We start from the raw sequence: 13,012 nt of genomic DNA, 5'->3' as shown, positions 1-13,012 counted from the left end.
CAAGTAGCGTCTTAGCTGTCTGTAGCTAGAAGTACTTCTAGCTGTTAAGTAGCGCACTGGCTTTAGTTGGTTGGCTAGTCACATTTGGTCTACGAAGCTCTTAGAGTGCTAGAGGCCATTGTCATCTGTAGTTTGTGAAATGAAACCTTGTAGAGCCTTGTAGTTGTAGGTGCTTTGTACAGTAAGTACAATAATCTAAACTATTTGAGAGCTGATTCTGTTGTAAAGATTTGAGTTGTGGTAGCACCCTCTCGCTTTGTAGAATTGCTGTTACAGCGATACTCACACATACACAAGTGCAGACTCACATGCTATCATTTCCACATTGCATGCAGTAAGTGTTATTGTTGCGCGGGGTGACAGAGAGGAGCTGCAGCAGAAGTTAATTAGTGGGAGCAGGCAGTGTGTTAGCTGACTGGGCCGATCGCCAGCCTCCACTCGGCCTGAATGGAGCACTGGGAGAAGGACTACGCTAATGCCCAATGACAGAGGCCAGGCTCGCTCATGCCACATCACACATTCTCTCCTCCTACTCTCTTACTTCCAATTCCTGTTACATAAGAGTAATAGAAAGTGACAGTGTGCCCCTTACAATTTTTTAAAATCTTAATATCAATCTTATCCTCCTTCTCTCCGCCGCTCTCCCTCTCTCTTCCTCTTTCTCTCTCTCACTCTCTCTCTCTCCATCTCTGTAGAACATGCTGAGGCGGCAGGAGGAGATGGAAAATGGGACGGCCTGGTCGAACTCCTCTGAATCCTCTGACGACTCATCCAGCCCCCAGCTCTCCCTGGGCTTGCGCCACGCCCACAAGAACCTGGTCCAGCCTGAGCTTCAGACCTCCAACCCCGCCATCGAAATTTCCTTCACTCCCCGCGAATCAGCCACCTCCACGCCCACCCGCCTGACCAATCAGAAGGAGGAGGACGAGGAGGAGGAGGAACGGGGACTGGAGAAACCCCGGGTGACCACCATCACGGTCACCACCGATGCTGCTGAAAAACACGGCATGCCAAATGGCCACGCCCGCTACTCTCGATCGCTGAGCCACATCAGTGAGAGCAGCGTGGATGCTGCATTGACAGAAAGGCCAGTCAGCGAATGCTTGGAGCCTTCTGAGGTGTCCTCGGTGTTGGTAACTGAACACGTGATGGACTTGCCAGTTCGGGCTGAGCCATGCATGGTCATTCCTGAGCCCCTAGAACCTGTGGCACCCAGATCCTCTATCTGCTCTGAATCTAGCTCTGAGACAGCGCTCCCTGCAGTAGAGGAGGCCTGTGATTCTGCTGCAGAATCTGAGGAGCCCACAGTACCTTCCAGGGCCAGCTCTGCCTCCTGTACTCGCAGTGAGGAGGACTCCATCTGTATATCCCCTAAAACAGAGGCCTGTTCCCAGCAGAATGACTCTGGGCTTTCCAGGACTGAGAACTTAACACAGGCCCAAGACACGCAACTTCTCCCTGCACAGGATGAAAAGCTTGTGGATAGGGCAGTGGAGCAGGAAACGGTCAGTGGCCTGGAGGAGGCCCTCAACGCTGTGATTTCCTCTCTAGACGACTACAGGGGTCAGTTCCCTGAACTGCAGGTTCTGGAACAGGAGCTCAGGCTGCTGGAGGAAGCTCTAACTGTGAGTAATTGGATTTATGTAGTAGGACCCACTTGCTTTGTACAATTGTTAGCCCAAATTAGAGCTCCAACCGAGTCAACAAGGTTTCTTATTTATTGAGAATTATTTTTATTTGCACTGGGGCCTTAGTTACAGCTCTGTTTTACATTCTCCAAGGACAGTTAAATGCAGGGGAAAAATTATGTACAAACCTCAGTTGGGAAAAGCTAATTAAGACAAGAAGCAGTGATTAATAAATTATGTTTGACCTGTATTAAAGTGAAAACAGTACAAAACTCTATATACTTTATTAAAACTTATATCGTGCCTGCAGCATCTTCCAAAAAAGTGGGATAGGAGCAGCATGTTTACTACTGTATTACATCGCCTTTAATTCTAAAACCACTGGATAATCATTTGGGGACTGAAGACATCAACAGATACAGTTTTGAAAGATGGAATTTTTGTCATTCTTCCGGTATGATTCCACATCCATGCTGTCATAACACATGCAGAACGTGGCTTGCTGATGTTGAAATTAGCATGAACGTCCCTGAAGAACATTGTCCTGAAGGCGACATTTGTTGCTTCAAAGTGTGTATATCTTTCACTGTTAATGGTGCCTTAACAGATGTGTAATTTACCCCTGCTCAGGGGCACTAATGACCCTGGCTTTTGAAATTTTTTTTTGGCCCGGAGAAACAATTTGAATTTCACATGAGCTCAAGCCCAGAGATGTTAGATATATGGCTTCCACTGTGAATAGTAGTCTTAATTTGCATTTGTGAATGCAGTGATGAAAAGGGTTTACTGATAATGGTTTGTCAGAGTATTCCTGAACCTATGTAGTATTATTCAGAAGTATGCTGGTTTTTAATATAGTGCTGTCTGAGGGATCGAAGGTCACAGGTATTTAGAAGATCTTTGTCTTGTTTTTCTGACTTGTAAGTGGTAATGGTCAGGGTTGAGGCTAGGGCTTATAAACAATGATGTGGTATATCGCATTAAGGATAATTAACACATCTGCTGTTGATCGTGTGATCTCTTGACTCCACTGTGTTTTGCTGTGGAGAAAGATGAAAGAGTGTGAGATTAGTCTCTTCATCTCTATTCACCCATGTCACCAGGTCAGGCGCACCACCCTTCCTTCCACCCTGTACATGTATGCGTGTGGGTCCCATCAGGATTCAGGGTGTTCCTCTGCTACAAATCTCTGACTCTTGATAACCATCAGCCTTTCAGACTGGAATGAGGCTTTAATGATGTTGCCCCAGCTTGCAAACTCAATTAAAAAGACAATAGAGGGACACGTTTTCTGTTTTTTGATATTTTGCTACCACAAGCAGTTACAGACAAGTAGATCTCGACATTTATCATAACCCTAATATGACAGTTTGAGTTGGTATTTGGAGCTGTAATCATTTGATGGGTTTTGGGGGGGGGGTTGAAAATGTTTAAAGATTATTATTTTTGTGAAAGCATTTATTGTTAGTTATGTCTTCATGTGTGTAGGGCCGAAGTCGTAGTCGCTCCTCCAGTGTGAGTTTGACTGTGGAGACCGCTCTGGGAAGCTTTGATTTCCTCAACACGTCAGATCTGGAGTATGACGAGGAGGAGGAGGAGGATGGTGAAAGGCGGAGTGTGACAGACAGGTCAGAGCTTCAGAGACTTCTGATCTTTGTTCTATGGTTTATGAGACAGGCTATAAAAAAAGAAAGCAGCCATTGGTGACTTCCTTTCCCAGAAATGGGATCTAGGGAATTTCATTGCAGTGCACTACAGCCATCTAGTGGCTTGAGAGACAACTGCAGACTACTTAATTCCACTTTTCAAGTAAAGCATGTGACTTCTGTTCCAAACCTCAGTGTCAATCATTGCAATTTCTTAGAAACAAAGTTGTGTAGTTTGTTCTTCATTTGTAATTTATACGCATTCACATGTATTTTGATGCGCTTTTCTAACGTGTGTATACAGTGGCCGTGGAGTAGCGGAGGAGTGTGTGGCAGAGGATGAAGGTTGCGAGGATCGTTGCTGGGACGCTCCCTCTGGACCGCTAAGCACTGGCTGCCAGGCTCTAGATCGCACCCTGCTGGTCCATGTGCACAACTGCAGCTCCCAACTGCTGGTGAGTCACTTTGCTGTTCTCTTAAATCCTGCAGCCTTAATCTAGTGGTGGGTCCTGTCCTTCTTTCACTTTGGGTCCACAGTCTAGTGGAAGCAAGCAGATAATAATCACAGTCTGAACTGATTTTTATTTTGCAAAGACCCTGTTAATTCATACGTATGTGAACACTATAAACATTCCTCTTTCAAAACATACCTTTCAGTCGGCAGTCCATACAGTCCACATATGGACACTAAGCTGCAAAAACAGCCTGTTTTGAATTCACTGTTTTCGTGATGTCATAATAATCTGTGTATTTCCATATGTCCACTTATTCAGCCTACAGCATTTTAGTCCCACCCACTCACAATGAAGTTGTGTTGACCTAGCCTGCTTTTTCAATGAGGCATAATACAACAACCAATCAGAACAGAGCTCATCTTTAGTTCTAAGGATTAATGAGAGGTTGGAAGTGGTCATGTATTATGACTGTTTTTGGTACATAAAATCAACAAAACCTCATAAGAAAACCTCAAAGAAAAAAACATGCACAACATAGAATATGGAGTTTTAGGTCTACCTCAGTTTTTTATATTTATGTCATCGTCTGTGTGTAGTTTAATTCATGCTCTTAAATTTAGTTCGTTTTATTTTTATTACTGTTATTACTGCTAGTAATTATTGATTGGCTGTACTTGCATATAACTACATTGTAAGTTAAATTTAACATACTGTATATTCTGTATATTCTGTGATTGTTAATGTTGATCATGGAGAGCTGCAGTGTTGGAGAACACTGTGTTTGACCGCACTGTGCGTGCTGTTGTGTGTGCAGAGGTTGGGGACATTCGGGCCACTACGCTGTGGGGAGATGTACGCTCTGGACCGGCTGCTCCGGGAGGCTCGAGTACTTGAATTGATTCGACGGGTTACCAAAGAGACAGCGGGCAGTGCCGACAAGCCAGAAGAAGGTCAGTCATTCAGTTCTGGACGAGAGATTGAAATCAGGAATAGACATTTATTTTTGATTCATTGTGCGTGAACTTTTATTTTGTATATTTAGTGCCTGTTTTGAATTGTAGATTTTAGTAAAAAATAAATAAGATGAATGTAAGAGTGAAAATAAACAAATAAATAAATGTTGTGAATATTGAATGTTCTGAAATAGAAAATGGTGGAAAAACAACAGATTTTTCTGTTGTTCTTATATCCTCTCTCTCTCTTTCTGTCTGTCTGTGTTTGGGTGGTATGTGCATGTTTGTGTTGGGGAACAGTTGTTCCACAGTTAGAACAGTGCCAGGGGGCAGTGTTGCTATGGCGGCAATGTACGGATGGCTGCAGTGTGTTCAGCACCTCCACAGAGACCTTCCTACAGACACTGAACAACACTTATGCCAACAGATTACCAGAGAGAGGAGCTGGCCTCGCAGACACAGGTGTGTGTGTGTGTGTGTGTGTGGGAGCGTGTGAGAACACGTTTGCTGTATCAGGTGTCGATAATGAACTATAAGAAATGCAAATGCAGGTTTAAAATGTAATATTCTATAAAATACTGCACATTGTACGGATGAAGACCAGTGCATATAACAAAGTATTGGCTTTTATAGATCTCTTATTCTGAATTAGAATAACCTGATAGAATAATATCTGTTCTTCTAAATTTATATACTTCTGTTTGAGGAAGGAAAAGTCAAATTTACTCCTCAAAAAGTGAATATTGTGTTACAAGGAGCTGAGAGGATTTGGAGTACGGTAATATATAGACAAAAAGATAAACATATGTAAACCTCATTTTTGTAAAGGGGTGGGGGACAAAAAAGTCCTGTTCAGGGTATCTGAAGGATTTCATTCCAAAACGCATTATAGTTATTTCCTATAACGCATTATTCCCCCCCCGCAATATACATTGTTGAGAGTGGGATTTACACATACAGGAAATATCAATGCTATACTATGATTAATACCACATTTATTATTATTTATTATTAAAAATGTATTTTCCATTATACATCAGCTGTTGGTCTTTTTACAAGCTTTTTATATTCTAATTGTTACAAATGTCTATACAGCATTTTGGAATAAAACTTTTCAATTGTATATTTTTATGCTAAGCCTATTTATTTGGGAGTTTTATGTGTATAAAAAAATCTTGATAAATAGAATCCTTTTATCTATGACATGTTCTTAACAGCAATATAGTGGCCTCTATTTAGACGTTTGTGTCACACAAAATGTAAAACCAGTAGTATTTATTTTAAACAGTCCATTCCAAGACCATTCCGGTTTTCTTTACGGCAAAGTATTCTTTCTAAAGGTGACTGGTGTGTTTTCAGTTGTGCTCGTTTGAGAAGATTCTTTGCAGACTTCTGCAGGTTTACATCCAAAATGCCTCTGTACACTTCTGAGCTGACAAGCTCTCCGACACCACTGTAAGAAAAACAGCCCCAGACTTTGGTGTTTTCACCTCTTTGCTTTACAGTATTCTTACCGCAGTCTGGATGGAATTCTTCTTCAGCCTTTCTTCACACAAAGAACAAAGAGTCTATCATGAGTTGCTGTTGTGCTGAAATGTTTTCTCTGAAACAAATATCATTTTGTTTATTCTTTCACAAAGAAACCTCAAGACCTTCAATAAAGTTACTTGTGATGAAATGTTCATATAGTTTTTGCTGCACATACTAGTAATTCTGTTTCTGTCTCTCCAAAGTATTAAAGGGGAATTCCACTTTTTTTTATTTAATGTGTAATTCAGTCTTTTGAAATGTCAACAAAGTCATTCAATGGTTTGCTATGAAATGGTTCATTGTAGAGAAACGGGGTCAAATTTCTTTACAGTGGCGGTGATAATAACCAGGGGTCACATTCTATATAACATAAAACATAAATTTATTTAAAATGTAAATAATTTTATTTACTGTTCAACACTGTCAGTGAACTTGTACGTGTCTTCTGAGTTATTTGTGTAGTGTTGATAATTGTAAAATAGTGTTAAATTGGAAAACTATTTGGACACGACATTTGAGCACTGTTTAGCCTTACAATGTCCTGCATGTACCTGTCCCCATGAAGGGATTTTAAAAAATCAGTTTTAGGTTTATCTCAAAACAAAACAATGTCTCAGACCTCAAGCAGAGTATTTATAACCATTTAATGTAATAAATGTCTGTGATGGAGCTTTTAGAGGCATTAAACTATTCAGATGTCTGGTTCTTTTCACCACCATGTGAAAAACGAAGACTCAGGAAGCTTCTGTAGAACTAGAATGCAGAATTTCACATGGATGACTTTGTTTATGTCTTAACCTTTTGTTTATATGTAAATTCTAAAATGTATGGAAGTACCCTTAATTAAGCTTAACCATAGGCAGTTCTGTGTTATTTATTCAGTGCTTGTTACAATAGACAGGTTCCTTTATGTACCTGCACTCATAAGAGACCCCTCTGCATTCACCACATTCATATAACTCAAAGGTGCTTGTGTTATTTGTGATGTCAAAACAGATAGAAACGGCTGACTGACAGGCCACTTGTTTGTGTGTGTGTGTTAGTGTTTTTGCGTTTAGTGGAGAGGATTCTAGAGCGGAAGCTGCCGAGGCGAGGCGGAGGCACAACAAAAGAATCTCTCACCGTCTTCCAGTTCTGGAGTTACCTGGAGGCTGAAGGTGTGAGCGAACTGGACACACACATTGTCGAGCTGGCTGAGGAGGGTATGTGTTTTCTGCTTTTTTTGTTTGTTTGTTTCTTGTTTGTGTGTGTTTGAGAGAAAGGAGGCTTCGGTAGAGTTTCACTCAAACTGTGATTAACTGACTGAAGGTGTGAACTGCTTACTTAAGTGCTTTGTATTTTTCTCAGCACTCAGTTGTTCAGGCTTGTGAAACAGAAACATTCGCAGTGAATTCAGCATGTCAGTGTATCTCAATGAAACTGATTACCCCACCCATCCACTCATTATCACCTGATTTACCTCACTCTTTTTCTCCACTCATCCTGTTCATCTGATCTCCCAACCCCTACTTCACTCATATGTTCATCTTTTTTCCTCAAAATTTCTTATTTCTCCTTTCCTGCAGTGTGGTTGGTGCAGTGTTTGCAGTCTGGTGAGCAGGATGTGTTGCTGAGAGCCCTGAAGAGACCTCCAGAGTGCAGTCTGAAGCGTGAGGGCCTGCGGGCCATCAGCCTGCTGTTAAGGGACCCCCGGGGAAAAGTATGCAGCAGCGCTAGCTCACTGCTGCGCAGCCTGGCTGAACAGCCACGCCACAGAGAGCGGGTACGGCACTGGCTCAGGGACCGTTCAGGAGTGAAGGGCAGGCTGTGAGGCTATTAGGGCTGCTTTTGTAAACATCAATAAGTGTTCTAGGTTGCAAAAGGGTTTCAGTGGAGGATTCTTGTTTCATTAGACAGCAGCATTCAGAAACGTACTATCATTTTGAAATGTTTTTATTATGTTTTCTTAGTTTGGAGAACTCTGCCTGAACTTTAGCTAAGACCAGGAAGAACTCAAGATGTGAGTTCAGAAAACTGGCAATTGTAGGGAAGAGAACAAAACCACACTGATTTAAGATCAGAAAAGAAGAGACTTGGGATAGTTTTCACTCTTGTCAGACTGACCAAACACATACCCTCAGTTTTTTTTCCCTACCAATACCATTCTCAGTTATCTACATAACAGGGTCCATATTTGCTGTGGGACAGCATGAGGTCATTATTTAAATGTAGCCATGTTTGCTATTCTAGATCTTGTTTAATTGGAGTTTTATTCTAAAATGCTGTATATGAATTTGTGACAATTTTGCATAAAACAAATAACCTTTCAATGAGATATGTGACTGTGAAGAGCCCTTTTAAGATCTTCACATAAGGTAAAGGTGAATTCCTAAGGGAGTTAAAATGGTTCTTCTGTGGCATCACTCTAAGAACCCTTGTGGCACCTTTTGTTCATTTACATTTTGTATTAAATGCTTGATAGTGGCTGTGATCATTGTGCATTTTCATTTTTCACATTGTGTGCAGGTTTTTGAATGTCATCAGACTTAATGTTGACCAAATGTCTCTGTGTCTTTGTGTTTCAGGCGTTGGTGAGCTGCCTGGAGCTGCTGGAGGATGAGAGTGTTGAGACTCGCGTGTGTGGATGCAAAGCACTCGCATGTCTAAAGGTCAGTCCCTCTATCTGGAACGTTTGTGATGTTCGCTCTTTAGCAATCAGGAGGCAGTGCTGCTGCCTCTGCCCAGCTCCACACTTCATCCTCATCATTTTGCTTTCTACTCTATCTACTGTGAAGTTTTGAACTGAACTCTTTGCATTGAAGATCTGTTTCTTAGCAGCTGTTATCTTTGGTGCTTCTATCATTGTGAAATCATATCAAAACAAACACAGTTTCATAGTGTGTGGTGCGTAACAGCCATCAACAAAATTAGATTAGTCCAGATCCTTTAGGAAAACAAGCCTGAAGACTTATTCATGAAGACTCGCTGTCTTAAAAAAGTCATTACATTTTTGTGAATCGCGTTAATGGAATATGATTACACATTGTACAGTGACTTGCACTCAAATCTGTCAGAACACATATAGGTTGTAACGATAGGACTGACTTTCTGACTTTCATGCAAAAAAGTTTTGAAACTATGCAAAAAACAAAGCTATGAAGTCTGCGGTTATATTTTTGATATGCAGAAATGTATAAAACAAAACCCTCCATGTTTATTTTTGTCTGACAGGCCAAAGAGAGCATCGAGCAGCTGGTGTATCTGTGCCGCACAGACAAGGAGGATGTGAGAGACGCTGCCAAACAAGCTCTGCTGGTGCTGGGTGAGTCAGAATAGAACGTGAACGGATGCAAATGGAAAATGGATAGGTAAATGAACACCAAAGGGATAGGGAGTGAGCAGCAAAAGGAGGACAAAGATACAGCAAAGAGAACAGCCACAAAAGGGGAGGAATTAAAAATAAAATAACAGGAGATAGAGGCAACCTTCAGATAATAGAACAGCAAAATTATATAAAAACAGTTAAAAGGGGAGTAAGGAGGGATAGGTTACTTCATAGCAGTTGGCCGAAATCTGATGGGACCTTTTTTGTGTGTGTCTTCTCCAGGTGAAGAGGGGAAGTTGGCGCATCGGCACGTGGAATCGGCGCAGGATGGAGTCCCCCGCCTTTTTGCGCCTGGCAGCATGGCCAGCACTGCATTCTAAATGCCATCGTACCAGAGATACCAACAGAAACTATATACCCATCTCTCCTGTGTACTCACAGTCATAATTATGCCAACAGAAGACTCATGATCAAACATGCCCCCACACACTGTTATAGACGTAGAGATGCAGACATCATCGCCATGACGACTACATATGAAGATGGTGTCGAAGGTTGTATGCACTCAGTAGACACCAGGACACATGAAATCTGTATGTTGGTAAGATACAATGTAGAAAGAATTCTGTTAAGAGATCCAGAAAAAGAATGGGTGGGGTGGGGTGGGGTGGGCTTTACCACAAGTGTTCTGCTGCCTTATGACCTGATGGTGTTGCCTTCACAAATCATGGAAGCTCATACCAGTGCTTCAGATTCCAAGTAGACGAACAGCGTTACTGCACTTTGTGCCCTGTGGCACTAGCAGTGGAATGAAGTGTTATTTTCATGCGACTCACAAGAGGATGCACTTTTTAATCATCAGAGTGTTTGATGAAGGTAGTTGTCCTCTTTGTAAAGAGTACTGATCTTTGTTTGGCAAATGCAAGTCGGTCGTGGGAATGGGCTCAGGAGCGTACTTACTCCTCAGGGAGGTGGGGAGACTAAGTGTATGTGCGTGTGTTTTAAGGAGGGAGTCTGTATTAGTGTAACAGTGCCATCATTCCATACGTTCATTATATATGCTTTACTGACAAAGTACATATAATCCATTAAACGTGTACGTTTTTTTAATTGTGTTGTAATTTAGTTGGAAACCAACATGTTAATGCTCAGCAGCAAACACAGACTCGCTTCGAGTGCTAAACTTCACCATGCAATTCCGTGAGATTCGAGCCAACAGCGATGTATCTAAAGAAGATATCTGCTGTATATACATTTTCATATATATATATATATATATATATATATATAATATATATATATATATGAAAATGTTATAATTATATAAATGTATAAACTATGGTGGACTTTGCCTTGGAACAGGTATAGACAGCTTCTTCATGCATGTGATTTTTCCACTGGCCCCCTTTGCGTACTGAAGAAGGCTTATTTTGGAGCATTCTTTGAGTGCTACTAGATGCTCAGGTTCAGTGCTAGAACCTGAGATTCAGTTTTAATTTACATATTTCTTAAACTGACTTTCTGTTAAGAACTTCAGAGCAGACAAAGAAATCCTCCTCAATGTATAAGTGCCTCAAAAGACTGGGGAGTGATTATAATAAGAGACGTAGACTTTATTTAAAATTAAGAATAGCAGTTTAAGGTGACAAACTGCAACACAGATTTAAGTATTTTTTTCCTTATGACATACGGATTGTGCAGCATTAAGGAACTGATTTATTGTGGTTTTTTTTTTAATAAGAAAAGTATATTGTCTGACAAGGATCTTGCTGACATCAGGTGTAAAAAATAAAACAAAATGGAAAAACCCTTTTTTGTGTCTTACTTGAAAATAAATGCTTGAAAATGAGAATGTAAACTTAGAATCTGCAAACATTTGTTACATATATACATGAGCGTTTTGTGACAGTTCCTAACATTTGATCATTTCTATTTATTTTATTTAGTACAATTTGGAAAATTTGGTTTTAGCGGTGACGTCTCACAAACAGTGCATGGAAATACATATAATCAGGGTATTAGCACACTTCAACAGATGTTTAACAAATGACAGCTTATAATAATTAACATTTGAAAAACATGAGAATAACACTCTGGAAAGAACTAAAGCATAGGGGTGGGCAATATGATTGCATCGTCATTGTGATAAAACATGAGCATATGGATATTATCAGTACTTGAACAGATCAGCTGCCTGCTTATTAAAGACTATACTTTATGATAATATAATAAGTCTGTTTAACTGAATTTAGTTCAGCACAGTATGTAAAACATTGATAATTCTCATTTGTATCTTTAAATGTGGTATTTTGTCATTTCCAACTTAGAAAACCTCAGAAAAACAAAATATCATGAGTTATTGTGTAGGGTGAAAATGTCTAGAAGTATCTTGAATTTTTTTTTTGCCATATCACCCACCCAGACTAAATGCACTACATGCCACATTTAAAACATGACAGTTTTCTTTGAGAGTATTCCTGTAACTTATTATAACATGGAACATACTGTCTTATAACATTATACAACATATGATCTCATGCTTGCTTTTTATTGGATATTATTAAGAACACAAGTTTGATTTCAGCTGTGTAAATCTCACAAAAGTCCCATATAAATAATCCATTACAGAAAAGAGCATTGCTTCGGTTTCATCCACACATCCAGGTCTTCTCTGATGGTTCATCAGGCGCTGATGAACCATCCATGTTTGTATGTGTGTGTATTTTGCTGCCTTTAAGTCCACCTCCGAAGTTCCTACTTACGACTTTGGAGGTAGTAAATATGACTGGATTTGTATTCGTGAGGTTTGGTCGGACACAAGGTAGATAGCACTGGAAATGTTTTAGCTTATTTATTTCTTCGTCATTTAAGAGAATCTTTATTTTGCATTACTGCAACAAGGTGAAGAGCAGAAGATGCTTATGAGATGAGTAATGTTTTTTTCAGTTAGAAGCATCACATACTGTGCACAGGGTTGGGATGTAACAGTACGCAAGTACTGGGAATGCGTAATGTCCAAGTTACATTTTGTAAAGGCAGTACTCAGAACAGTTACCTTTGACATTTTTAGAAGAATACTTTTAAAACAACATTTATATATATATATATATATATATATATATATATATATATTATTCAAAATCATTGCGTGCAAAAAAACCCAGCTAAATAACTGAAATATAACCAGTTTATCAGCAGCTATCATCACTTTTGTTGTTGACACGCCCCCAACTCGGAAACTCTGGGCTCATAGAAAAACCCGTGTTTCCCACTGACGTTAGTAAATACCGTTCAGACGCGCTGATCTCTTAAACATCATGTGTCTGACATCATACATGATTTGAAGGGAGCGTGTGTTTTTGAGCCGGAATAGGAGTGAGGTTGCAGAATTGAAAACAGCGCCCTGTTCTGCTCCTCCTCCGCGGGTTTCCACCCCTCCGCCGCCTCCCCCCCCCCGACTCCTTCACCGCCCCCCCTGCGTGCAGCGCACGCGCAG

At 40.5% G+C, this 13,012-nt stretch overlaps 1 protein-coding gene across 6 annotated transcripts in view; it reads left to right on the top strand.

Moving 5' to 3' along the window:
• Positions 1 to 10,170, top strand: part of ripor1 (RHO family interacting cell polarization regulator 1) — a 75,605-nt gene extending 65,435 nt beyond the window's left edge. For all 6 annotated transcript variants that reach the window (XM_036561652.1, XM_036561657.1, XM_036561658.1 and 3 more), the window contains exons 13-22: positions 696 to 1,625; positions 3,117 to 3,256; positions 3,579 to 3,729; positions 4,544 to 4,679; positions 4,983 to 5,144; positions 7,256 to 7,414; positions 7,778 to 7,974; positions 8,777 to 8,860; positions 9,423 to 9,513; positions 9,799 to 10,170. In XM_036561652.1, the coding sequence (XP_036417545.1) occupies positions 696 to 1,625; positions 3,117 to 3,256; positions 3,579 to 3,729; positions 4,544 to 4,679; positions 4,983 to 5,144; positions 7,256 to 7,414; positions 7,778 to 7,974; positions 8,777 to 8,860; positions 9,423 to 9,513; positions 9,799 to 9,896 (2,148 nt within the window). In that variant the 3' untranslated portion in view covers positions 9,897 to 10,170. The remainder of the gene's footprint in view (positions 1 to 695; positions 1,626 to 3,116; positions 3,257 to 3,578; positions 3,730 to 4,543; positions 4,680 to 4,982; positions 5,145 to 7,255; positions 7,415 to 7,777; positions 7,975 to 8,776; positions 8,861 to 9,422; positions 9,514 to 9,798) is intronic.
• Positions 10,171 to 13,012: the final 2,842 nt, after the last annotated feature.

The sequence above is a fragment of the Colossoma macropomum genome, unplaced genomic scaffold, assembly GCF_904425465.1.
Source record: "Colossoma macropomum unplaced genomic scaffold, Colossoma_macropomum, whole genome shotgun sequence".
Taxonomy (NCBI): domain Eukaryota; kingdom Metazoa; phylum Chordata; class Actinopteri; order Characiformes; family Serrasalmidae; genus Colossoma; species Colossoma macropomum.
Note: the sequence above shows the minus strand (reverse complement) of the source record. Positions and strands in the feature narration are given on the sequence as shown.